The sequence below is a fragment of the Athene noctua genome, chromosome 11 (assembly GCF_965140245.1).
Source record: "Athene noctua chromosome 11, bAthNoc1.hap1.1, whole genome shotgun sequence".
Classification (NCBI taxonomy): Eukaryota; Metazoa; Chordata; class Aves; order Strigiformes; family Strigidae; genus Athene; species Athene noctua.
In genome coordinates this window covers 23,141,120-23,167,023 of record NC_134047.1, presented here as the reverse complement: position 1 = coordinate 23,167,023, position 25,904 = coordinate 23,141,120, and the positions used below count along the sequence as shown (strand labels likewise).

Below are 25,904 nucleotides of genomic sequence, written 5' to 3'. Positions count from 1 at the left end.
ATTATAGCAGTTGATCTAAAGTTTCAGCTGGCACATGACCACAGAATTGACCTCAAAACTTTACCTACCATCAAAATGAATGTGCTAATACATTCTATGTTGCCAACAATTACTGTTTGAGTAAATACTGTTAGTATTTAGCTGATGCTTAACACCAAATCCCCAGGTAAATGGTGTGTTCTGGGGATCTGCAGGCATGGGAGCGGGCTGACACTAAAACTCCCCTGCAGAGCTCAGAATCTTTCTGAAGGAAACTCTGGGACTGTAATGAGCACAAGGCTGAGTTAAAAAACAGGAGAATTTGCTACAAGATGAGCTACCTAAAATTATACAGTCCTCCGAACCCCCCGAACTATGGCCAGTCAATGGTCTTTGCCATCCCCCAAATCAGGAATGTGTTGGGGATTAATTTTTATCTGGATGAATCAGATACAAACCTGTTGGACCAGGCTGGCAGAAAAGCCCTTCTCCAGCGGCATACTGGGGAATATACCACCTTGGGCCCTGGCCAGTTCCTCGTGATTGGTGTTGACCAGTTCAGTGATGTTTTACTGTAAAATATACCATAAGATAATGAGTTTTATCTAACTGCTCTTTTTGTTTGATGTGCTCCCATCTTCCTTCCTGCCTTTCAGGGGTTCTTGTGCTGACTTTCTTTGTGAACAGATTTCATGTGAACACCATCACCAGCAAAGACCAGTTCATTATAGCGTACGGGGGTCTCCGCGGAGCCATTTGTTTCTCTTTGGTTTTCTTGCTTCCTGACTTTCACAGAAAGAAGCTCTTCATTGCAGCAACAACTGTTGTCATCCTCTTCACCGTGTTTGTACAGGTAAAAACAATCTTGGTGTCACCAGCAGATGTAAAGAATTACCTTGTTTGGTTTGGGTTTTTTTCCAGACAAATAACTAGTACTACACCATTAGATGGATACAAGGATTTACCAGTCATTAAAACTTTCCCTCCATTGAGTGGTTAGGCATGTAAAAATGTAAAATTATTACTGAAAGAAGCAGAAGGCGTGAGAACACGTCACACATTTGTGGGGGCAGCTAGCAGTTACTGGCTTACAACATGTGCTGTAGCATTTTCCATGATAACTTGTCCCTTCTTTGTTCTGGTCCATCCATACTGGGGTAGCAGTGGTGAAAATTGTGAAGAACGATGCTGGCGTGGGCTTTCTCTCTGAAGTAGTGCTTTTACGTGTTTTCTGCAAGAGCAAAGCCAACACAAATCAACCTCTGCAATTAGTTTGCTGTTTGAGCGAGGTAAGAACCGTTTGTTATTGTAGGCCTTGTCATGAAATGAAATGCTGCCTGAGCCGTGCAGCAATGAAGGTCAGTTTTCCTGATCCCAAAGGTGAGGAGATGGAAGATACTGGAGATACTCCAAACTCTGAACATGGGCAGAAAAATTTAAAAAGAGGTTTATGCTTTGGTCACCTCAGTTTTGATAGTTCACAAGTGGGACAATTTAAAGGGACCTAATTTTGAGGGAGTGACTTCTTAACGTTTTCTGAGAAGGAGTTTCATTTTATTGGGGCATCCAACAGCTGAAGCAATAACAGTCATTAGTGGTTTATCAAAATATTTTGTATGTATGTCTGAGGTGTTTTCACATTCATGCAGCAAAGCAGCTGCAGTTATTTTATGATGATGCAGCAGGAAGGGGATTGCTTTAACTCCTCCACCGGGGGAAAAAAATGGGTAACTTGTTAGAAAAGCAAGGAAAACCAGAAGCAGATAGAAAAGTCAGAGCACGTTTGATTTATTTGCCTCTAATTTTTCGTTTATAATTGATCCCTAAGCCCTGTTGCTACCTCCTTTCTCTTTCTGCCCAAGTGATTCCTGGGTTGTTTCCTACACAGTGGGGAAGCTTCTGTAAGAGAGTTCAACCTGCCCACGTCCCAGGGTGGCTGCGGACGGGTTCACCCCCCGCTGCCAGGGTAGGAGGGGGGCCCTCACAGCACTGGTTGCTCTGAGATACTGAGTTTGTTGTTTAAAGCGTGAATATACGATTTTAGGGTTTTTTCCTTTCTTTTTTTTAAAGACTGATTTCTGCTGCGGGTGTGTTTTTTGTAAAGCCTCAATCATGTAGAAAGGTTGTAGGAACATCTTCAGCTTGGGCTGCGCTTGGGGAGCATATGGGAGGTGCCACATCTGTCCCCTGCACACAGCGGGCAAGGACCCAGGCTGGGCAGCCTGCAGCTGGAGCACAACCTGGTTACTATAATAATATGCTTTTTTTTTTTTTTTTTCCCACGGATGCTTAGTTAGCACCCCTCCAGGTGTATGGTGGGGACAGGTTTCCTCTCCCTTAGGCCCAGGCTGAGGTTGTAAGGAGTTATTGTGCTTGGGTGCAGTGAAGCCCAGCTCCAGAGGAGCAGGCAGGCAGCAGCTCTCGGCATTGCCGTGACATCTAGTGGTAAAAACATTCTTGCAGCCTTCTGTGGGATGGAGATTTTTGGATGTGTCTCCCTGCTCCTCTCTGCCCAGTCGCAAGTCTCTAAGGGCAACGTTCACCTGGCAAATGCTGCCACATTTGAAGGAGGACATGGTGGAAAAACTGGGGTTGTCCGGTCCTGAAGTGAGCAAGGCTGATGTCTGCCTGGTGTGTTCTAGCCCAAAAAGTTAAAAATTGGGTCTCAATTGGGCTGAAGCAACTGGGATGGGAGTCTGGGAAAGATGCTGTGCAGAAAAGCTCCCTGGGAGCTCTTGCTCAAGGGCATGAGGTCCGATAGAACTGCTGACCTGGGGCTGCCCACCTCCTGCCCTCGGATGGAGGGAGCAGAGCAGCTGCTGGAGCTTTGGGAGACGGTCGGTCACAGTGGCCCCACGGCTGAGCATCACCCCATGAGAACAAATCCCTTCCCCTCGGCCTTCCTGAACCCCTCAGGTGTGGGTGTCAGGCACTTGGGCAATGTGGAGGGTTGGGGTTGACTCTCTGCTTCCCCACCTCCACTTAATCTACATCATGAGCTGAAAAAATGGTCAACAAGTGTGACGTGCTGATGGGCTCGGAGCTGAGACCCTCGGGGCAGCTGGACCGGGCGCAGTTTTCAGACTGAAAGGACAGAGCAGGGGCCAGGGGTGGGGGGAGCGTACTTAGGTGGAGGTTGACAAGTTTTAAGATGCAAATGTGGGTCAGAAATTGAAAAGATACGGTCACTAGGCACGTCCGCTCATGCAGAGACGCTCTTGAGTCTCAGACAAAGGTTGTTCTAAGGCAGCAGCTCCATTCTGCCGAGGCTTCGGAAAATCCTTCCCAGGACTGGGAAAAGGGCTTTTGTGTAAACGAAAAGCTCAACTGGTGATGTCATCTCCATGCGAAAGGGTGGGAGTTAAACAGGGTCCCCCGTGGGTACGTGTCAGCGGGGCGACCCCTTGACCTTCAGCCATTCAGCAGGAACACGGCATCTATAAAGACAGACTTTGCTCAGGCTCCAGATACCTGCAGCATTGTGTAGCTGAGGCTGCCGCGAGAACGGGGAGGGGAAAAGTAAACTTGCTTAAAAGCTGAACCAGAAAGATACTGCTGCAGCTCAGCACCGAAAACACAGGTAAATATAACAGAGGCAGGTATTAAGACGAAGCTTCAGAAACCTGGGTTTGCACATTTTCTGAAATCTGTGGCACTGCTGCCAGCTACATCGACGTATGCAGGGTTGAAGAGTGAAATCTTTAATATCCCAGCATCTTTCATGGTGCGTGGCACTTTGGGTGGAAAGGAAAAGTGAAATATTGGCCACAAAACAACTCCTGTGGATAGTGGACTTTTTTTTTTTTTCTCTGTTATTTTGTGCAATAAATTTTCTTTATGTTCACAGTGATATCAGTACAGACTTGATGGCAGTTGTCTGTGTTAAGATAGGACAGGAACTAGGGGAGAGATGATTTGGCCCCCTTTAAACTGGTGAGGGCAGCAAGGCATCTTGTTGGAGCACATACCCACTTCATTTTCTTGGAAATCCTGACCATGCTGTCTGAAAAGCCTCGTGCTACACAGACTAATGACCAACACGTAAGCAGTTGGGCTTGTCCATACATGGGTCCATCAGTGCATTACACAACCCTGGCTAACTCAGTTGCATAAGACTCTTCCCACAACAAGCCTGGTTAATAATTTTGAGGAGGTTGACTGATCAATTGTCAAGTCCTCAGCGCTTCTAAGCAGCCCTGGGTATATGTCACGTAGACCAGAAAGTCCTCCAAGGAGCTGTGGGCTTGTCTGGAATGTCACAAAAAGCCCTCATTGTTCTGCCTTTCAGTGTGGTTTAAAAATTAAATACCACGTTCTCCATTTGAAGTTCGCTCTCTGAGCCTACTGGCCTCTGACCTCTTCCATCAAATTGTTAGCAAATACAGTAATTGTGAAGAGGCTTTTTTTTTTGTCTGTTTGCTGCCTACGCTGACCCATTAGCTACTGGATTGCTGGCGGTAGAAAAACTTTGTGTGTGGCGTGATAGAGCCGTCAGCATCGGGTGATGCACTTCAGATAAATTATCCCTGGTGGGTGGAGGAACATCACAGGGGACCTACAGGTGTGTTGTGAAATGACTTGTGGGATTCCCATAGTGCTCCCAAGGTCAGGAAGGACCAAAGGAATCCAGATGTTTCTAAATTTGGGACTCCTGGTCACACAACTCCAAAATGCCACTTTAAGATGAAAACAAATAGAGCTGATTATCCAGTGAAGGCAAGAGACTGAATTGTGTAGTCTCTACTTAATTTTGTAATATCTGTTATTTCTAAATTAGTGAATTTTATGTCATTTACTCTGAAGAGCAATGCATTTTTTATTGCTCTTAGCTATTAAAATGACATATTAATTGTTTCCGCAATTAAAAATGTGCTCAACTCTCCTCCGTGGCAGCATTTGTGACATTCAGAAGTCATAAACATCAACTACTCCATCATTTTTTGCTGTAAACATGTCCTAGAAAAGTCATTTCATACCAAAGCCAGACTAAGAAATGCAACACAACAGCATTTTGGAAGTTCTCCCACGAGGCTTAAAGGACATTAAAACTCTTCCCTTGACCCTTCCCACCAGGTAGATTCTTTGATTAGTAAACTTAGCCACCAACTGGCCATCAAAGATCATTCGAGCAATGATCTGTGACGTATAATACTCAAAAAGTTAGCAAATTGCGGTGGAGGCTGCGTGCTGTGAAGTTTCAAGGACTATCATTGTTTCAGGCATTTGAACTTTGAACGTTTCAAGCCCCTTTCCATCTGGTAGGCTACAAGCCAAGAGCAAGCCACAGGCTTGACCTTGAAAATATTGGTTGACTCTTTGTGGTCTTTGAGATGCCAGATGAGAGCAAAGCATTTCCCCTCTTTGCCTACCCCCATCCTAAAGCCTTCTGCATCTGAGCTCCTGTTGACAGGCTACTACCACAAGGGAAAAAAATGTTTGGCCTACAGGTGAACAGAATTTCTAGAATGTTGAAGCTTCTCAGATTTTATCTTGCTCATAAAACCAAGTGGATTAGAGGGCCCTAGCTCAAACAGCAGGTCTTGTTCTGACAAAGAACAAGGTAGTTGTGGTTCATACCCATGCTGGTGATTTTTGTTCCAGTGTGGGTACCACTAAGAACATTTAATGCAAAGAAAGGTTGATTTTGTCTTTGTGGTTATGCTGCAGGGAATGACCATCCGTCCTCTTGTTGACTTGTTGGCTGTCAAGAGGAAAAGAGAGAGTGCTCCCACAGTGGGAGAGCAGATCCATATTCGGGTAAGTGACCATCAACACATGGTCAGAGCTTTCCAAATATGCTTCGCCGATGTGGTGTGCCTCTACAGCCCCACAATTTTACCTGAATCCTTTGCAGGTCAGTCCCTTTCCAGGTTTGAAGTCCTATGCAGCTTCCTAACCATGGGTTATTATTTGTATTGGAATAGCAGCCACCGACTCAGGCTGGTGTTGCATTAGGTGGTGCACAAACATGACAGAAAAAGGTGATCACTCACCCTAAAGTTTATAACCTAACTCCAACTTTTCTGCTTCTCTGGAAAGAGTGAAGGAAAGAAAATGAGACTTGGTTGTTTTCAGGGTTGGGTATTCACCGATCACATCACCACCACCAGCGTGGATATTTTTGCAAAAATTTTAGAAAAGGGAGAATAAGGTTAGCTCTAGGTTGGAGGAAACCACTGAAGTTCCCCCTCCCTGGAAGGGTTCAAGGCCAGGTTGGACGGGGCTTTGAGCAATCTGGGCTAGTGGAAGGTGGCCCTGCCTGGGGCAGGGGGGGTGGGGCAAGATGGTCTTTAAGGTCCCTTCCCACCCAAACCATTTGATGATTCCAAGACCTTAACCTGAAGGTGGACTTTAGTTCCCCTCACTCTCGCCATCCAGATGTTGGCTTTTCGAGTTATAGAGGATTTCTTCAGAGAGGACGTGGGGTACTCTGTACACCTAGCTGAGGCCGTGCCTCTGCATCTGCGTCCAATGTAAAATTATGTTTCTGAATCTAATTCTTTATGGCCAGTCACATTTCTGTGGGTATGGCTTTTCAGGCATATTTTTGTCTTCTTTTCGGGTAGCTAGAAATAAAGACATTAGGTCTGAAGACGTTTATAAAAACTGTTTGGCATCCTTACAATTAGGTTGTATTACAGGGCTTTGTTTGAGGTTAACAGAAGAGTTCAATAGGCTGAAGAGCCTTTTCCTATGGTGAACAGAGAATACTTTCTTCTTTTGTTTGTGTGTGAATAGTAAATCATCTCTGGAAATGTGTTTATTAGCAAATGTGAGCTGAAAATGTCTATGTACCAATTAAGTTGAGAGGGTAATAATGCAGATAGTTGGAAATCAGGAACGCAGAAGCCAGAAGCAGCTTTCTTCCTTAAATTTATTTCTCTGCCCTGATAGTCGGGACGTTCTTGCTGGCAAGAGCGATGATCAGTATGTGTGGGGGTCATTTGCTGGTCCTCAGGCCATTCAGCTGCTGATAGCAGTGTCAGGACTCTAAACCTCTATCAGGCTGAGGGGATTTCTCTGAAATTTTTCTGTCTCTGACCTTACAAAGAAATTTTTTTTAAAAAAAATTAGAGCTGGAGGAAGCTCCACAGGTATCGATACCTGAGTGTGGAGGGGCATGGACTCACGGTAGAGCGGAGCCCTCCCCCAGTTTAGGGATGCCAGTAGGAGGGAAAAGAATTTAGGAAATTACAGAGATTTAACTTCTAGCTAGAAAAATCAACCTGTCTTGGATTTTTAATATAATTTTAAATAATAATAACGTTTTTGTATAAGGCACAATATAGCCAATGATTTAATTTAGTGGGAAGTGTCTGAGGGAAGGCAGTATTTATTATTCAAGTCAAAGCATCATTTGTACCTTATCTACATCTATATCCTGAAGATACCGATCTCCTGAGACAAATTGTCCTCAAAAACCTCAATATGAGCGTTTCCTGCTTATCAAGGCCCAATATGCAGGACATGCAAGCCATCAGCCATCCTGTGTGTATCTTAAAGAGCAGATCCACGTCCCTCAGCGACCCGAGAGCAAGCAGCCAAACCACTTCTTGTGCCCCAGAACTGAGGGGTACACGGGGATGCCTGGATGGGGAATTAGCCCGACAGCCCCTCTTCTTGTTTATTGTGGCTGTGTACTGAGCTGAAAGTGTCTCCCGCTTTGTCTGCTGGCTTTTGATGTTTGCTGAGTTCATCACATATGCAACTGGTGTATAGCGAAATCCTCTCTTCTGTTTAGTTCTTGGATCATTTGCTGGCTGGCATTGAAGATATATCTGGACACTGGGGACAGTATTACTGGAAAGACAAGTAAGGATTTGCTAAAATACGGCTATGTACACGTGTGGAAATAAAAATGGGGGCTGGTTTCTATTCCCTAAGTTTCCACTGTGGGCAGCTGAGCCTTGTTCATCCTTGCGGCGCAAGGCAGGTGACAGCGGGGCAGCTTTTCCTTGTCCAAGGTGAGACCAGGTTCTCAGGACGCTCCCCCACTTGCAGGTCACATTTACTTCACCCTAAGAAGACTCCTTTCTCCTCTCCTACTCTGTTGGTCGCTTCTTGTACAAAGAAGAAATGAAAAACACGCACCTTGGGTGTCTTCAGCCTGTCCCTGCCTGCCCCGGTGCTGCCCGTGCCCTCCTCCTGTGTGGGAGCTGAGGGCTCCAACCCAGCGTGTGCACAATTAACAGTACAAAGATGAGTTTGCAGCGCTTGGAGGGGGGTCTGCTTGTTGAGGATGGACAAATTATAAAGAATCTCTACAGATTTCTGTTGCAAAGTGCTCCGATTTCATGCAGTCCTGGTAGATTGTGCACATAGGAGATTTTTTTTAATTTTAAAAATATAAATAACGTAAAATACACTTAATAGAAATCTAACAGGTTTAATTCCTTGGCTGTGCGGATGCAGCTAACTTGACGGTAAGAACTCAATGCAACTGGCAGGGATTTTCTTAGGAATGCCAGTGCTTGAAGTGCCACTAGAGGGTATGGGAATCGCTGCTGCTGCGGAGTGTCCAGGCTCCTTGCGAGCAGGTTTCTGTGCAGCAAACAGCCAGGCTTGAGCATCAGTATTTGATACCAGCTCGATCTTTCCCAAAAGTTGTGCTGCATCTGAGCAGAAAGTGAGAGGAAATTACTCAGGAGGGAACCTGGAAGCGTTTAAATCTCTTCCATCCCTTGGGGCTACTGCATGTACTTGTAGCATTTATAGTGGAGTTTGTGATAAATCTGGCACTTTGGGGATTTTTTTGTTGTGTTTGGCAAAGTTTTAATATCTTAGCTCATGTACGGTAGTGCAGAAACAATGAGGGACTGACCTCTGGGATCATTGATTTCTGGAATGAAGGCGATGGGATATAATGGAATATGGGGCAATCACGGACTATGAACTGGCTGGCTTGCTCAGATCCATTTAGGTGCTGGGGAGTCATGGGAGGAGGCTAAGCATGTCTTGTTTTGTTCTCCAACAGATTAGAATATTTCAACAGCAAATACCTGCAGAAGATCCTGCTTCGAGAATACGACCAGCCAAAATCAAGTATTGTGCTTCTCTACGAGAAGCTGGAGCGGAAACACGCCATCGAGCTGGCCGAGGCGGGGCAGCTGGGTCATGCCCCATCTCACCCATCCCTGATGTAGGTCACCCCTCCCAACCCTCCCACCAGAGGGAACAGTGACAAAAAGTTTTTTCAAACTTCTCTGCCTCCTCTGCTCTTCCCTGCCGGGCTAGCCCTTGGGAAGGAGCAACATAATTTGGACAGATGTGAAGTAAATGCTATTTAAAGGTTAGTAGGTGGGTGTTGTAAAAGATCGGGCAGATGAGCAATTTACTGGCATTGATGGACACAGTTTCTGATCTTGTACGTGGAGGCTTACCTCCCCCGAGCTGCACAGAAATGGTGCTCCGAGGGGGAGGCTCTTGCACCATTTTTTGATGGTTCTGCACCATGACATGTACTGAAGGAGCCAACAGCGAGCATGAGCGTTGGCTGAGACCGCAGGGTCAAATATTTTCTTGTTGGAATGGCCATCTCATCTCTCACAGGCGGTTCTGCTCTGCCACAGCTCCCCACAGCCCTTTTATCTCCCAGGGAGCGCGTGGATGGCTCAGCTCTGACGCAAATACCAAACGCCCCTTCTGCAGTGAGCTCCGTCTGCAAGGATTAGCTGTTGGCCACGTCTGCTGGTGGCGGGATCCGAAAGGGCTGCTGGGAACACTGGGCTTTGGGGATGCACTGTGCATCTTCCAGAATAAGGCGTTCTGGTTTTCTTTGCAGGAACAACGACAGGAGTGTCATAACAGACAAAAAACTGGAGGTTACTCTGAATCCGGATGTCCTGGAAAATATACAGGAAATATTGGCAAGGAACCTGTACCGAATAAGGAGAACGGTATAACTCTTCCCTCAATCTGTATTTTAGATGTCCAATAACAAAAGTTATCTCAGTTATCCTAACAGCCTGAGCAGATGTTATGAATATTTACATAATTACTAACGATGTCTCTTTGTGAGCAGAGAATAGTTGGCTGTGTGAAGCCAGATCCAGTTTCCAAGTCAGTGGCACATTTCTGTTTGCAGCATGACAGCTTTTGAAAGGTTCATCCAGTCAGCCTATAATTTTATGAAGTATTTTAGGCATCAGTACCCAGAACCAGAAAGGAGAAAGGAGGAGCACATGGATCTTCAGGCATCAGGTTAGCAGATCCAGCAGTTGCAACAGCTCCTGGTTACCTCCAGGACAGAGCAGGGATGGGCTTATCCTGACGTTGCGTTTTTTCCCACAGAAGAGAGTACAGTCAGTGAGCTGCGAGTGAGAATTAATCTTTAGAGGTTTTAAAGCCGCTCGGCACTTTTGCCATGAAACCGGTACAACTGGTAAATAGCACAGAACCCACTTGCTGTTTACAGAATAACTCATGAATAATCTGTCTGAGGTTTTACGCAGCACCTAGGACTGCACGTTGTAATTGCTGTTCACATGGTGATACATGGAGCCTTATCCTTAAAATCCACCTAAGCCTTTGTTTTACGGATTACGCACGAAATACTGAGTCCCTGGGGATGCAGCTGGTGGGGGCAGCTCAGCACAGAGGGATCAACCGCCCCCTCCTGTCCGCTCGCTGAGCCAAGACACGCAAAGCTGGGAGGAAACCTATAGAAACGGTGAAAGAACCTATAGAAACGGTGAAAGAACCTATAGAAACGGTGAAAGGGATGTAGGTGAAGGCCTTCCTCCTGTGTGTGCTTCTTCCTGCCTAAACCCAGCCTCACCCCTTGCAGGACAGAGTTATCCCAACTCCCGCTGATGTTACTGGGAGGTTTAACTTTGGTTTATGGCTTTGGAAGCAGGATTTACGGTTCCTGTTGACTGCACGATTTGTGTAGGAAGGTGGGGCTGATGTGGAGCATCGGAGGGCCGGGCAGAGGTGCTGAGGCTGGAGGCACCTCGAGCAGGGTGGCTGCACTAGGTTGTGTGTCACCTGGACTCCCAGAGGTGCCTCTCAGTCTTGTCGGTGTTTGCTTGGACGATTTTGCATGAAGAAACAGAGTTTGGAGTGCCACCTTTCCTCCTTTGGCTCTTTCCCTCCATCCCCACTTCTGGTACTTTATCCCCAGAGCTAGGCAGGGTGGTTACGGGGGGTGAAGGACCCTGGCAGCCGCGGGCAGGAGGGATGGTATGGTCCCACCTCCAGCAGCGATCTCTCTCTGGTGCAGGGGCCGGCGTACAACAGGCACACCCTTCCCGGGGAGACCGAGCCCACGGAGCACGCCAAGGAGATCCTGATCCTCCGGCACCAGAGCCTGCGGATGGAGCTGAGCGGCGAGGCGGCCAGCACCAGGAAGGAGGTACCCGCAGAGCCCACGGGGGCTGCTCTCCCTCTTCAGGTGTAACAACCACTGGGAACGGTGCTGTTTATTGCTGGTGGTATTTTGTTTTCAAGATAAATCCTGTTGCCTTAAATTTAAAAAAAAAAAAAAAGTGTCTCGCAACCCTAAATTGCATTCCAGTGAGTAGGAAATACTGAGAAAAAAAATTACAGCCCAACTCCTGACAAACAAACGAGCCATCTTGCGTGCAGCGCCGTTCAGTGCTTTGTGAACACAGGCTTCCGTCCATGTTAGGGAAGTTATTTACTGAGCAAATGTTATTAATTGGGCTTCAGTTTGTAGATCCAGAGGGCTGTTTTTCCCATGTTTTCTTTTCTGGGAGATTTTGTCGAAGGCAGGAATTTGGTTCACCCATTGTCAGCGGTCCAGATGGACTGTAAATATTTGAAACTGTTCAGCATTTCCCCCCCCCCCCCCCCCCCCAACCCTTTTGAAAGGACAGAAGCATTATTGTGAGCTTTCTTATTTATTCTGGAGGTGAGTTTTTTGTTTTTAAAATCAGCTACAGTTCTGGGCAGACTTGAACAAAGTAAAATAGAGGGAAGCGTTGCATACTGGATTCTTGGGAGAACCACTCTGAGTCCAAATTTACTGCTGGCACAGCTCTGTGTTGGTTCATGTTCTGAATTAAAGGAGAAACAGGTAAATACAGTGTCTGTGGCTGGTGAAGACTTTTGCTGACTTCTTTGGAAATCGGTGAGAGAAGCTGGGCCAATATTTCCCCCATGGAAAGACGTAATGGTCCAAGAATGGTGCACAAGGAGCAGGCTTGGTCTTTTCAATTCCTCCCATCCTCTATAAATCTTGGTATAGAGGAAAAGAAATTACACACACGCACTCCCCTGTATTTTTCTCCTAAGCCTCCAGGTCAGCAGCATTATTTCTGAGCCATCCCTAGATTTCAGCCACTTCTCCATATCTTAGGTTTTGATGCTTGAGCTAGAGCACTGTCCAAGTGCAAACTGTGGTCTCTAATCCGGGCAGCAAGACTCCATCACTCAGGAGAACAGAATGACCTTTTAAAAAGAAATAATTTATCTTTCTTTATTTAGATAGTAATTTTCCACGACAGCACAAGAACTTGGGACCGCCGCAGGCTTTCTTCCACTCTGATTTCTTTGTTCAAATGCCAGTCATTGAAGAGCCCACCGAGAACGGCAGTAACACACCAAATGCCGCTGCTTCTCAGCCCTTCATTCACAGAAAGGTGTTCCGGCTCTTGCAAAACAACTTAGAAGATTTAATTTGATCATTTACATGCTGATTGGTACTTACAATTCAAAATAGATAGGCAAGAACATGGCATGTTCCTGTAGAACATTTGGTATAATTAAACTTCAAAAGAACAACATCAAACTCGGGCTGATTTTGAGCACGACGTTACGTACTTTCAGGACATTTGATTGTTAACCCTTGTGCTCCTGCTTTCCCCTTCACCGTTGCTCCCATTAGATACTGTGGTGCGTTTGGTAGGGAATTTAGCACCTTTGGGATGACTGTTTCTCCTCTTACTTTGAATGCTGACAGCTGGCCTGTCAGAGAACAGAATATTTTGGGGGGAGTTGCAAAAGCAGGAGAATTCACTCTGTCTCTATACTGACTCATGGATGGTGGCTGATGCCCTACGGGGGTGGCGAATGCTCCTGTGGATTACGCAAAATGCCAGTTTGATGCTGAATACTGCTGTCTCATAGGAGTCATCAGTTCTAATCACACCTCTTTACAGCATCTACCTTTAGTCTAAGTGAAGCAGATGTAAATACTGGCTGATTCCGGTGACATCTGTAAGGGTGACTCTAGGTCCAAGAAGTGTCCCTCTGCATCCAAAAGGAAAAGTCAGGCATGTTTTCTGTGATCAGCACCTTATCTGCTAATGTTTTAGAATAGCTGCCTCGTTTCACTGTGAATAGAAATAAGGCGATACCCAAAAGGGGTGGGATAATGTTCTAAAAGAGCCCTGGAATATTAACACGAGGTGGGAGGGTGGGTGAATGCTGTTACTTCATGCTGTGGGAGGACAGATTGCAGAATTTGTCAGCAGAAAGAAGGAACGCTGTGCTAAAAAGTAGATTTCAGCCCATTAGAAGCAGCTCAAAATTTTAAATTTTGGGGAAAAAAAGAATTAAGGCGCTGAGTTTTAGTTCCGTGCCAAGTTGACAAGAAAATGACATTTTCCTGTTTAAAAAAAGAGATGAATGTAAAATACAGCTAATTAGTGTTTGAGATTTTTCTGATTGTCAGATACTCCATCTTTCATAGTCCCAAAGGGAAGAGTTTGGCCTTCCAGGTTTGGAGTCAGGAAGAAAAACCGAGATGCTCTCACACCACTCGTTTTTCTATTCCACATTTGACCACGAGATGGAGGCATTACAACTGTGTTTGCAAACCCAACTGGAAATCGAGGAACTGTGAAACAAACTTCAAGCAAAGGGCCACTGCAAACCCTCTGGTGCTGGTGAAACGCCTGCATGTCTCCTGTTGCCAGTCTTTTTGAAAAAAAGCTTTGGCCATACAGTCAATCAGGTGTTATGAGCTGAGTGAATAATTCAAAAAATCCCCTTAGGTTCAGTAGAAACGCTGTGGGGTTTTGTGGTTTTTTTTTTTTTTTTTTTGTTTTTTTTTTGTTTTTTTTTTTTCTGCTCGCAGGCTGGCTGTGTATATATTTTTCTTTTTTAGTGAAGTCAGTTAGTCCTTTGCTATTAAAATATGAAGCTGTTGTAGCTCGGTTAGATTCCTCTCACGATTTATTAGCTGCTGGTTGGTCTTTTCCCCCTGTATCAATCACCGCAAAAATAAGGTGGGTATGGAAGAGCATCTTTCTATAGGTTTGTGGCTCCACCAGGCTGGGGAGGAGCCAAGAGTGAAGTTGTTCTCACCTGATGGAAAATCTATCTCCTTCCACAGTCAGTGTGGAGAAACCAGTGCCCTCGCCGTGACAGGCACCAGTCCGTGGCCAGCGCCAGGCTTCAGCCAGGAGGAATCACCTCTTCTCTCTAACCCGCGTGGCTTTAGGTGTCTACCTTTGCTTCTAAAAGAGTGAGAGGTGACTCTTAGGCTGCGTTAGAAGCCCCTGCCAAGGGGAGGGTGCAGAGCAAATAGGGAAGGCAGAGAGAAATAAGAAAAGAACAATCCTCATCCCTCCCGAGCCAATGGTGCAGGTTAAATGATTTACAACAGGCAGAAAACCCTTGGCAAGACTACGAGGTGACTTCAGATCTGAATCGTAGCCCAGAGGATTAACTCCAAGACTATCTATTTCCAGCAGAAAGTTCGCCTTCCTCCGCCTAAGGACAAAATTCCTGCTGAAGGCTTCTGCTTCCTGGAGCTGTGCATCACGCTGGCTCGGAGCGCTGTCCGGATTTGGACTTGCCTTATTTTAGGCAAGGATCCAGCACAGAGTACACTGGCAGGGCGGTTTCTGAGACCTAGGATGGCTTTTATTTACCACTGAGCACCCAGAAAATCCTTGCACCTGTAGCCAGGCAACTTCGTCCTCTTTTCTTCTGCCAAAACATGAGTACACTCCCCCAGAAGGAGCTTATTTGGAGCTGCCTGTAAGCCATGTGCGTAAATGACATACTGCCTTTGGTAATTATGTCGGAGCCCTTTCATGGAGCATGCTCTGAGAATCGTTAAATGCCCCTGGGAATGGCTTTCCAGGGAGCCAGGCACTGCTGCTGGAGCTGGGAAGGCATTGTTATTAAAATGGTCAATAAAAGTGTGAACAAGGGATGGAGGGCATCGGTCCTCGTTAGGGGAGGGAGGAGAACGAACCGAAACAAAACAGAAAACCAGGCTGGGAGGTGTCCAGAGTTATTTTGGCAGTCTGGGCTTCTGGACTGAGGTGCCAAATCACAGCTGCGCGAGAGACTTATTCCCAGTTTACAGAAGCACTGAACAATTCAGGCAGCATTATGCTACCTGATTTTTTTTTTTTTTTTTTTTTTTTCCTGAAGGGTGGAGATTAGCACTGGAGTGAAAGGACAGGGAGCTCGTTAGTGCAAGCTCGTTACCTGCCTCCTTGGGCTGCAGCCAAGGTGGGGAACAGCCAAGGTGAGAAACGTCCATGTCCTGGGGATGGGCTTTGCCTCCTGCACTCGCCTGCCTGGTCCTCCCTGCTCCACGGCTGCTCCTTCCCATCCAATCTGCCGAATCACTCCTGGAGTGCTCAGACCTCTTCCACCAACTCGAAACAAATCAGTGTCTGTAAATATTTCCTGCCATCTATCCGGTCTATTTTTAGCAATAGTTCTTTTTGTTTTTCTTGGCAAAAGTAAAACAAATGGAAACAGAGTCCTTGGGGATCGCAAATGGCTTGTTTATGAAGCAGGAGTGTCATTAACAGACTTGCTAGCAATCTTCATACATGCATTAAAATACTTTTCTTCCTTAATCACAGAAAGATGACTCCTCCTTGGTGCAGGGTGACTCCAGCTCGCAGCCCAAGCTGTGCCGCTCCCTCACTGGTAAGCCGGGGACCTGGTGGTGATTTCCCACCTCCCCTCCTCATCCTTTCTGTCCCCAGGGATGGCCCAGCAGGTGACAGGGAGGATGTGCTGAGGTCCATGGCATGTCGGCTGCAGGGCTGGGATCTGGGACACAGCCAAGGCAAAGCCTGCCTGCCCCCTCTACCTCACTGCAGGCAGCAGGGGCAAGACCTGGGCTGCGTGGTGCAGGCAGGGCAGCAGCAGGCAGGGCGGGCAGGGGCATCCCTCCGGCCTGGGGGACAAAGTGGGGCTCCTTAAATGAGCATCATGAGTGTTAGCAAGCAGAGCCAAGAGCCTTCCCAGCCCCAGTGCCCCATCTCAGCCCCACACAGGACATCATTCCTCGTGTGTGGGGATACACTGCTGGCAGCAAAGGTGCTCCCAGCCAGTCCCAGTACCAGGCAGTGGTGCTGGGAAGCACAACAGTGAGAACTGGGTCCTAATCCAGGTGTTTGACCTCCTTATTACCTGTCTGCTGCAAGGGCGTGCGTGAGTTTACAGAGTTTTTTCATCTCCCATGTCCAGCCAGACAAGCATTTGAAACTGGTACTGTTCTTCATATTCCACCAAGCACTAAGATGTTTGGCAGTAATTGCAGATCATTCAGCCTATGGTGACGCTAATGCATAAACTTGTAAAAATGAATGATACTTCAAAACATGAAGTTTGTGCCTAAACACTTTCCAAAAATTAAGATCTATTTTTTTGCTCGCTAAGTATTATTAAAATGTGTTCCAAGTGCCCCATTAGCAGCAATGTCTGTTTTGAATATCTGTTAAAGAAAGATCAGTGGCTCAAGACCTTATGTTTTCATAAGCCCAAGCTCAGTTTTTAGATAACTGAAAGATTAGGTTTCACACTTTAAAAAAAAAAAAAAAAGGCTTAATATCAATGAAGCCTCACACACAGTATAGCCAGTCAAAACTGTAGACAGAGTAATTTTAGCCTCTGAACCACAATGAGATGTTCAGTGGGAAACTGAGCACTGAATTTTTACAGTACTTGGCACAGCACCTTTCAGCACAGTCATGTCTGTAAAAGTGATGACTGAAAAGATTTTTCAACAAAAAAGATTTGTTGAAAACAACAACAAAAAAATAATGTTGCCTCCCAATATGGCCTGAGAGAGGTTAAGGGGCTGGGTCTAATATTAGCACACAGAATATTCTTTATTACATATGCACTGAAAAAATATTTAAGAAGCAAGAAAGTTTCCTTTCAATCTTTTTGTGTCCTATTTCTAATGTTTTATTCCTTTGTGATTTTCTTTAAGCAAATAACTAAAATCTTGCTAAATAAAGAGCTGTAGAGTAGCTGGCACTTCTTCTGCGCAGAGGTACCTTACTACAGGTTTGCAGGAGTTGATGGAAGAAACGCAATTGTGTGGCATTTGTGTGTTCATAACATGGACATCTGCTGGGGATGTAGCTATTTTAATCCACAGTTTATTACAAATGTTTAAACTATGTTCTTCCTGAAGAAAAACATAAGTGTAAGCAGAACAAGGAGATAAAAAGCAGTGTTTCTGGGTGAGGTGGTTTTTTTGCCCCATGGAAAATGTGAGCACAAGGGCCCCCGACATACAGAGCTGAAGGAGGCTGTAACCCTTCTGTCATGAGTGCCCGCACATTCCCTCTCCCAAATCACTTAACGTGGCAACATGAAGTTATAGGTGCTCCAGTAGGACACCTGCATCTTGAAAAGCTATTTTAAGATCGTCACTGATACGAATTTTTGTTCTGCACAGTTGTTGGTGGGGACTGGCAAAAGAATGATGATATCGATCCAAATACGTAACATATTTCAAAGTATAAAGTAGGGTTTAAATTGTCTTTTTTTTTTTTTTTTTCTTCCATTGAAGCACTGACCTTTGTCTTCTGTTTTATAATCGAAAAGCGATCCTTGCAGTGGGATAGCTCATCCCCAGTGAGCAAATGGCCACCCCAGTAGCTCTTAGTATTTCTTCGTTCCTGTTGACTCACGCAGAACAACATTTCTCATACAAGTTGGTGTTTTTTCTCCTCCCGCAGTGGGGAATGCAGAAAAGGTTCAGGAAGTGAAAGAGAACCGGTCGAAGTCGGTGTGTGTCATCCCACAGTCACAGCCCAGCGATACGGTCTGGGGGGAGAAGAAAGAAGTGGAGAAAGAGCTGACTCTGGAGATGTAAAAGCACAAGTGATGCTGCTGGCTTCCCATGTGGGGGCTGACTCTGCTTCATGGATGGCTACTCTACGTGTAGATAATGTAAATAAGATGCATATGGAAAAGGACAGTATGGACGGGGCAAAATATCCTGAATAGTTATTGCACAACGCTAGGTTTTTAATGGGAACCAGGGGAAAAGATGCACAGCTGAGCGCTAGCGCTGCAAGGTAATGGCTGAGAGAGAATTTCTAAGAAATGTCTAGGAAAAATTAGTCTGTTCAGTCTGGGAAAATTGCTGAAACTGTCTACAGCTGCAAGAAATGAAGTTTTAATAAGGTGAGATATCAGATCTTCTCATTAGTCAGCAGGGATAGACTAAACAGCAGGGAGCATTTAGAGCCTATGTCAGGAAAAACTTTATAATCTCAAGGAAGGTTTTATTAGGTGATGGAGCATGCCACCAGGAGAGACAGCAGAAACAGTGGAAGATCTCTTCTGCTCCTCAGGAACTGATGGGTCCTGACTATGAACGTTAAACATGTAAAGTCCAAAGTTTAATCGTATCGTTAAATAAGGTGGTGTGTCTTACCAGGGGAACTGTCCCAGACCTACACACAGTTGTTTTAATGAGAACTTACTACATCTGGGTTAAAAGGGGAAAATACCTTCTTAACGATTTTTAAGAAATTATTTAAGGAATGGTTCACCTCAAAAAAATCAAACGGGGAAGCTCCAAATCCAGTGGTGATACCAGGAGGTGAGCGTGCCAGCCCGTAAATAGATGGGCCAGCCTTGAGCGGTGGTTGGTTGGTCGCAGCACGTCTGCAAAGACTCTCTCAGATGATTCCTGCTGCCGTGACCGAGAGCTGCAGGGGCAGAGGAGGTTTGAATGCATCTCCTTGAAAGACACACCAGAGAAAGGGCCCCAAAACCTGGCTGCTGTGGAGCACTTCTGCCAGTAAAGGTGCAGGGCAGATGCAGGTAAAGTCGAGGCATAGTACCTAAGACAGCTACCTCCACATTGGGGTAATTTTCTTTGAAACTTCAGGTAAATCTTCAAGCCTTTGCATTCTTGTCCTTAACTGAACCCGATAGGGTAAGTTTTAGCATTGCAAACATCGACATTTTTCTTTTTCTTCTCCTTCCTCTGCATTGAAGGATCCAAGAGTATTTAATCAGAACAAGTGGCTCTTTCTGAAATAAAAATAAAAGAAGCTGTAGGAATTCACATAGTCTCCTCCACGATATTTCTGGACTTGCAGAGCTAATCTCCTGTGCGCAGAAATACTCCCGTAGGAGACCACTGCCTGGTGCGCTGAGGCTTTCATTTTAAATTACAGACACAAAATTGTGTATATTTGCTTTGCAATGACGTGGGGGTGTGTGTGTCTCATTTTCATTTCAACAAAGTCCTTTACGGTGTCGTGACATAAGTTGATGTACTTGATTTTGACTTGAAGGCCACTCTTCACTGCCCCATCCCTGGAAATTCACCTCATTACAAATGAAAACTGGACCTTTTAGCCTTATATGTGTATTTTTTGTGCGTGTGTATATATGTACTTACTGATTTTAGCATAAGTATGTTGTTGTCTTCAGTTACTTTATTCCAATTTTGGGTTGTTTCTTAGTTTAATCTATCTTGCGTGGGAGTCATGGATTTGTCTGTTTTGTTTAGAAAACTGCCCATCTTTGAATATGTAATTTTAAACACATTTGAGTATGTTGTACCATATTACGTGTCTATTTCAATTAAATATGCATAACACGTGAGAAAAACGGTCTGTTTGTTGGCACAAGCAAGTGAGAGGGGAAAAAAAACCCTGAATCTGAAGGTGCTTGGCTATCTGGGGTTGACATGTCTGCTGTTGACCTGCAGTTTAATGTCCACAGTGTTTAAAATTTCTTTTTAAGTTCTGCACAATAAATAGCTGTAGAAAGATTTATGAAAGATAGGTCCTTTTTATTCTGTAGCTGGAGAGCAAAAAGAAAAATAAATCAAGTTGCTTGCCAAAGAGTTTTTAATCAAGTTTTTTCAAAAAAGCTTTAGAAACTTTGTAAATCCCTTGGACAATTCTTGCTTGGTGTTTTCTTTGTTTTGGGTTGGTTGTTTTTTTTTTTTAACTTTCTTATGTTTGGCTTCTGAACTTTCTTGCTTTTGTCTGAAATACCTGGGTGCCTGTTCCCTCTTTGTCTTGTACAGCATCCATCATGTTTCTCAGCATTGGGTAGTTAAGTAACGATCTTTTTTCTGTTTGAGTTTTTCCCATCATATAAAATGAGTTCTCTGCAATATTTTTATGGGCTACCAAGGACCTTACCAAACGGTGGCTGTCTTGGCATGTGTAGTTTTCTTTATAATACTGTAGTGGGCGACGCAAATGCTTGGCAAAATCTGGACACTTCCAGGAAATGGAACTAAAATTTTATCTGATGTGGAAAAAAAGAAACATTTTGCATGTGTTTTTCAAAATTGTAGATTTTCAACTCGCTTTAGCACAACGAGAGACACTCTGGTGCCGGGATGTCCCAGCTTCTAGCAATTCCAGATGTTGCTCAGCTGCAGGTGTGGGGCTGGGTGGCTCGTGGCTGCAGACGCTGCTCCAGCCGGCCCCGCGTCCCTGTGCGCATGCTCTGGCCAGATCCTGCGCAGATCCCAGCCCTTTAATCCCCTTCAACCCTGCTTCGCAGTGTTGGGACCATAAATACCTCTCTGATGTATTAACAATTTGCTTGATCTGCAGAGAAGACAATATTCTGTGCAGTGTACATACTTTCCCAATGAGTCACTCTGCCCCAAATTTAACCTTCTAGATACTATGGATTTTTTCTTAAAGTTTCTTTACAAAATATAATAGCACAGCTAAAGCTTTCATGAAGTATTTTCCAGTTGCTTAGTGGCCAAGCCCTCTGACTAGTATGTATTTCAGCCCAGAATACCTTTGATAATCTTTGCCAGTATCCAGTGTTGGTGGTCTTAAAATTCTACAACCGAGTGGAAAACTGTTAAATGCTCAGGCTTCAGAGCATGCCTAATTAATTCTTTCCAGGGTTTTAGTCCTTTAAAAAGTGTTAAAAACATGGATTCAGTGTATCATTGAATATTGCATGGTTCTGTGAAAATAAATTGCATCAGTTTGATTCCTTTAGTAGTTCAGAGAGTTATTGCTCTGTGCTTACTCTGGAAGTTTACAGGAGTCTTTTGAAAGTTAAGGTTAAAATAGGCAAAAGTTGCTAATGATGGGGAGTAGCTCAATGGCAAAGTGAGAGCCCAAAAACTACATCAGAAAAGTCTGGGCTCGTAGATCAAGCAGCTGCATTTAAAAATCAGGCTATAAATCTTCCTTGCTCTCGCAACTCCAGAAAGCATGTGTGCTCAGCGCGTGGACTTCTTTTAATTTTTATTTTAACCAGAAAATCACACTTGTGTTTATTTTATTTCATGACTGCTTAAGGAGATCATAATGGCTTAATCCTGGAAAGTACTGGCAACACTTAAGAAGCAGGTGAGGCAAATTTGAGCCTTTTTCTTTCCTGACATCAAGCACTGGGGGGTATTTAACCTCATAAGAAACATTAAGAATCTTTCAACATCCAGGCTTAAGTGCTTCTTCCAAGAGACATGTAGACGGGAGAGATGAAAAAGGAGCATGTGATGGAGATGAACCAGTGATTATAATTTTAATGCAGAATTAAAGGGGCAAATGTCAATATGGATATCTATTCCCCTCCCTTCCCATGCAGTTCATACTGGGGATTTGCTCTTTGCCAAACCATCCGGGGATGTTGGTGGCATTTCCAAGGCAAAGTTGGTAGCGCTTGGGGAGCACTTATTGCGGTCTTGAGGGCTTTGCTTTCCTCAGTCGTTTTTTGTTCTGAGGTTCGCGGACCCAACATTAAAGGCAGAGACCTATGAGAGAGATTCATTTCACCTACCTAAGAAAACACTACATGGAACATCCTTTGGGACCTGACAGATCATCAGGGTAAGCTCCAAGGCAGAAAGGTACGCAGCTCTCCAAAGGGACTCGGGGAAGTCTCTGAAGGCAGCCCTGATATCACGTCTGTTTATAAAATTGCAAGAAATTCTCTGCTTTCAGCATGAGAGAGTGAAAATATGTTGATCTGTCTACATAATATACAATATTTCTGTGAGCATGGATCAAAACACAAAAATTTATAACTTAGACTGTACTGATGGAGTCTTTGATCATTCAAAAGGTAAAGCACTGATTCAGTGCAAAATCTGAATTGACTAGCCCCAACTCTTTGACAGAATATGTATGTTCTGGAGATTCACAATTTCAGTTTAAAAGCTTATGGGTAAAAAAAAAAAAAAAAAAAAAAAAAGTCATCATCAGGGTCAATTATGAAATAAAAGTTAACAAAATGCCCAGGATATGGACTTCCCTTTCCTTACAGGTGGGTCCTAGTGCTGTCTGTGGTGGCACCCTCGGTCAACCTCCCTGGGTGAGAGGACCCCGGTGCAGCTCCCCACTGGCACCAGAAGAGGTAAGGGAGGAAAGGGAGGGTCATTTTCCTTGGTAATTAAACGGTGTTTGTGTCTGACTTTTGCACGGATGGTGGCGATGGGCAGTTAATACTCCTGCCTAGCTTTGGTGTAGCACCTCAGAGATCCCAGCACAAGCTGCAAAGGACAACCAACAACATCACCAGTTTCTATACGCTGAGAAAATCTGTCAGGATGTTACTTTTTTGGGCTTGGTGTTTGGGTATTTTTTTTAGGATGGGAGTCCTAAGCCTGTAGCTATAGTGCTCCAGGGCTGTTGTATTAACTCAGGCAGCAGCTAGTGTTGAGAGGAGGCTGTAGACTAGTTTTGGATGGTTGTTCCCCTCCCCAGCTACCCCCACAAACACCTGCCTTCGGGTTGGAGAGGCAGACAGAGGAGTTCCTGGTCTGCCCACCGCCTGGGAATAAGGTTTGACATGCAGAGACTTGCTTTGTAGAAGGAAATAAGTGTGGTCCGCATGGCCAACCAAGAGCTGCATCACCTTCTGGAGGTGCCTCTTGGACGTGCTGAGGGGTGGGATGGACTGGGCAGAGCATCGGCAGGACCTGGGGGCAGTGGGGTGAGTGTTGGTACCAGGGCTTGCTCTTCCTGACTGGCAGATCATTTATTTTCTTCTCTAAATTGAAGATCATCTCTGCTGGAAGAGTAAAATCGGGGCTCCTTGAGCCCTTGGTGAGACTGAGAGATGGAGAGTGAAATCCCGTTATCATAGGGAAATTAAAAATCTATCAATTTCAGGATTTATTCTATGGTATTTATGTATAATAAAAGCACTTGTATTCCTGTTTCCGCCCCCCCATCCTACAACATGTTGCAAACACACAAAGGGTTGTGTAGCTCGGGCTGGGCGGATACTGGTCCATCCTTATGCCCCAGCTGTGCGTTTTTATGGCCTCCCAATAACAAGTGCTGGATGTTGGGTGTTAATAGTGTGGCTCCAGGTCTGCAGTCCAACCCACAACACTCTACACATTTTCCACAGGGGTAACATTTCCACACAGAGTTCAGGTGCAAAGGCAACATCATAAAGCATCCCAGGAAACAATAAGGTGAAAAAATATGGATGAATAAATCATCATTTCAAAAAGAAAATTAAAAAGAAAATTATTTTACATCAATGTACATATTTAATAATCGCATTCCTTCTTTGATAGGTATCACAAGGTGTTTTTCCCTCCAGAATGGAACTTTTTCTCTGAAAATATTGAAATGAAACATTCAAAATTAAAAAACGCGTTTCTTAAAATTTTTTCAGAGCTACTAGCTCACCCCAGCCCTTCCTGAAAAATTATTTGTTTTTTTAAACTCCACGTTTTCTGATTAGTTCATCAGAAAATCCCCAGCCCTTTCTAACTGCAGAGGAAGAGAGGGGGGCTGGAATGATTTATTGGTGGCTTTCTTTCCATTTCTTTTTTTTTTTTTTCCCCCCGTTCCTTTTCTTCTAGTATGTCCTGTCTATTAACAAGGCTGTCTATCACATTGTATAAAATCTATATGAACAAAATCCTTGCACAAAAGAAAACCAAAAAACTAATTTACAATTCAAAACCAGAATGGGACAAATCTTATAATTAATAAAGTTGTTTTTTTTCTGAAGAGTAAAGGAACTATTTTTTTTCTATTAGTCTTACAAAAAAATTCCTATTATAAAAAATTTAATTTTATCTATTTTTTTTTTCCCCAAGCAAAATAGAGAAATAGAGAAGCAAGGGGAGGTGCAGAGGTTAGATGAACTCTGGCTGAGTGGGGCTGAAGGAGTTTGCTCCTCTGGTGTGAGGACCCAGCGCCTTCTGGGCTGGATGGATGCAATGGGGTTGATATCTAATTTTAAAAAAATAATCAAGCTGAATGGAAGGAAGCACAAAGGGGCTGTAGCCCCATCGTGGGCATTAGCCATCCCCTGCAAGCATGGGTGCTCCCACCCCATGCTGCTGGAGCAGCTGCCCTGTCCCTGCCAGTGCCCCTGGAACGGTCTCATTGTCCATCACGTCCAGGAAATTTTTCAGATCCTAACGGTGATGAGCACGTGCATTGGGGTATGCCAAGGAGAAGGGAGAGCTCGTTGCACGGAGAGATGTTTTTGACCTTGCAAACTCAGTTCCTATTCTACGGCCCAAGAATTTGGAAAAATGTTTGGTTGGGCACATAACAGCCCATGAGGAGCCAAGGCTGGGCACCAGCAATGCTCTGCCTCAGCCACGCAGGGGTTTTTCTGCCAGTGGGACTGAGAATTGCTGAGGACACCTTCCAAATGGCAAACAGCGCTCACTTGCGAATATGCATTAGCATACATACAGCAATGCCAGATACAGCTGACTAAAAAGCACACACATAGATGTGGAAGCGTGCATTAATCCATTTAAAAAAAAAAAATACACAAGTGCCCACTTTGCATTTTAATTTTATGCGATGGCAGTGCAATCGGCAAAAAAATGTCCTCGCTTCGGGTGTGCAAACCGTTGTCTTCACCGAGCTCCTTCAAGCATGGCCAAAGCTCCCCCGTCAGTCATGTTCAGCTTTGAGATATAGATCACAAGAATAGATGGCAACCGATTTTCTTTGTCACTTCAGACAGGTTTAACCAGTATTACACATCAGTTAAATGGCAACTGATCGAAATTACGCTTATTGAAGATTATTTTGGTGATAGATATATTGCACTTTGTATTTAATTAATAATTTTATGTTCGATACGAAGAGGTTGTCTCATGGCAGTGATCGTTGTTTGCAAAGTAACCAGATGGCTGTGAGATGGGTGTGTTACTGCAGTTCAAAACTATGGAAAAAAGAGTGGATATTATGGGCTGGGAGAGGGTTAAAATGTGTAGGGATGGGACAAGTGAAGGTGTAGGGAGGGTTGGCCACAAGCACCTACAAACCTATCACAGTGGCAGGGATTTCTTCCAGTGGAGAAAGCAGCTAAACGTGGGAGGGGAGTAAGTGGCTGAGGAGGGACAGTGCGTGTTTACTGCTGCGGAGGGTTTGTTTCCCAGGCAGCACTGCCGAGGGGGCGCGGGGGGAGCTGAGCTGCTCACTGCTCCCCCATGGCCACGCCAAGGGGTTTCGGTGGGAGGCTCTATTTTGTCAGAATTATTTCTCCTCTCCCTTAGCTGACTAAATATTTTCTTGGAAGAAAAAGGATGGTTAAGCAAGCCGGAAGACATGATGTATGTTTTCACATCCCTGAAAAAGGCCTTTGTACCACAGCTCTCCCTCCAGAGGCACATCCACTGCGCCCTGTTTGAGGGTCTCTACCTGCCGAGAGCAGCCCTGCCGTGGGGACTTCCATCTCGTTATACAAACACCAGAAGGCATTCTTCCATTTCAGTGACCAACCAAGAGGTAAACCTAACCTTTGAGGTGGCC

The 25,904-nt window shown here is 44.9% G+C and overlaps 1 protein-coding gene across 2 annotated transcripts in view; it reads left to right on the top strand.

Moving 5' to 3' along the window:
* Positions 1-21,042, top strand: part of LOC141964659 (sodium/hydrogen exchanger 2-like) — a 32,639-nt gene extending 11,597 nt beyond the window's left edge. The window contains exons 5-12 of one of the 2 annotated variants that reach the window (XM_074915320.1): positions 636-832; positions 5,647-5,736; positions 7,721-7,791; positions 8,954-9,118; positions 9,761-9,875; positions 11,201-11,371; positions 15,774-15,840; positions 17,892-21,042. In XM_074915320.1, coding sequence (XP_074771421.1) covers positions 636-832; positions 5,647-5,736; positions 7,721-7,791; positions 8,954-9,118; positions 9,761-9,875; positions 11,201-11,371; positions 15,774-15,840; positions 17,892-18,028 — 1,013 coding nt within the window. In that variant the 3' untranslated portion in view covers positions 18,029-21,042. The remainder of the gene's footprint in view (positions 1-635; positions 833-5,646; positions 5,737-7,720; positions 7,792-8,953; positions 9,119-9,760; positions 9,876-11,200; positions 11,372-15,773; positions 15,841-17,891) is intronic. The other variant, XM_074915321.1, reaches the window with a different exon arrangement.
* The last annotated feature ends 4,862 nt before the right edge of the window (positions 21,043-25,904 follow it).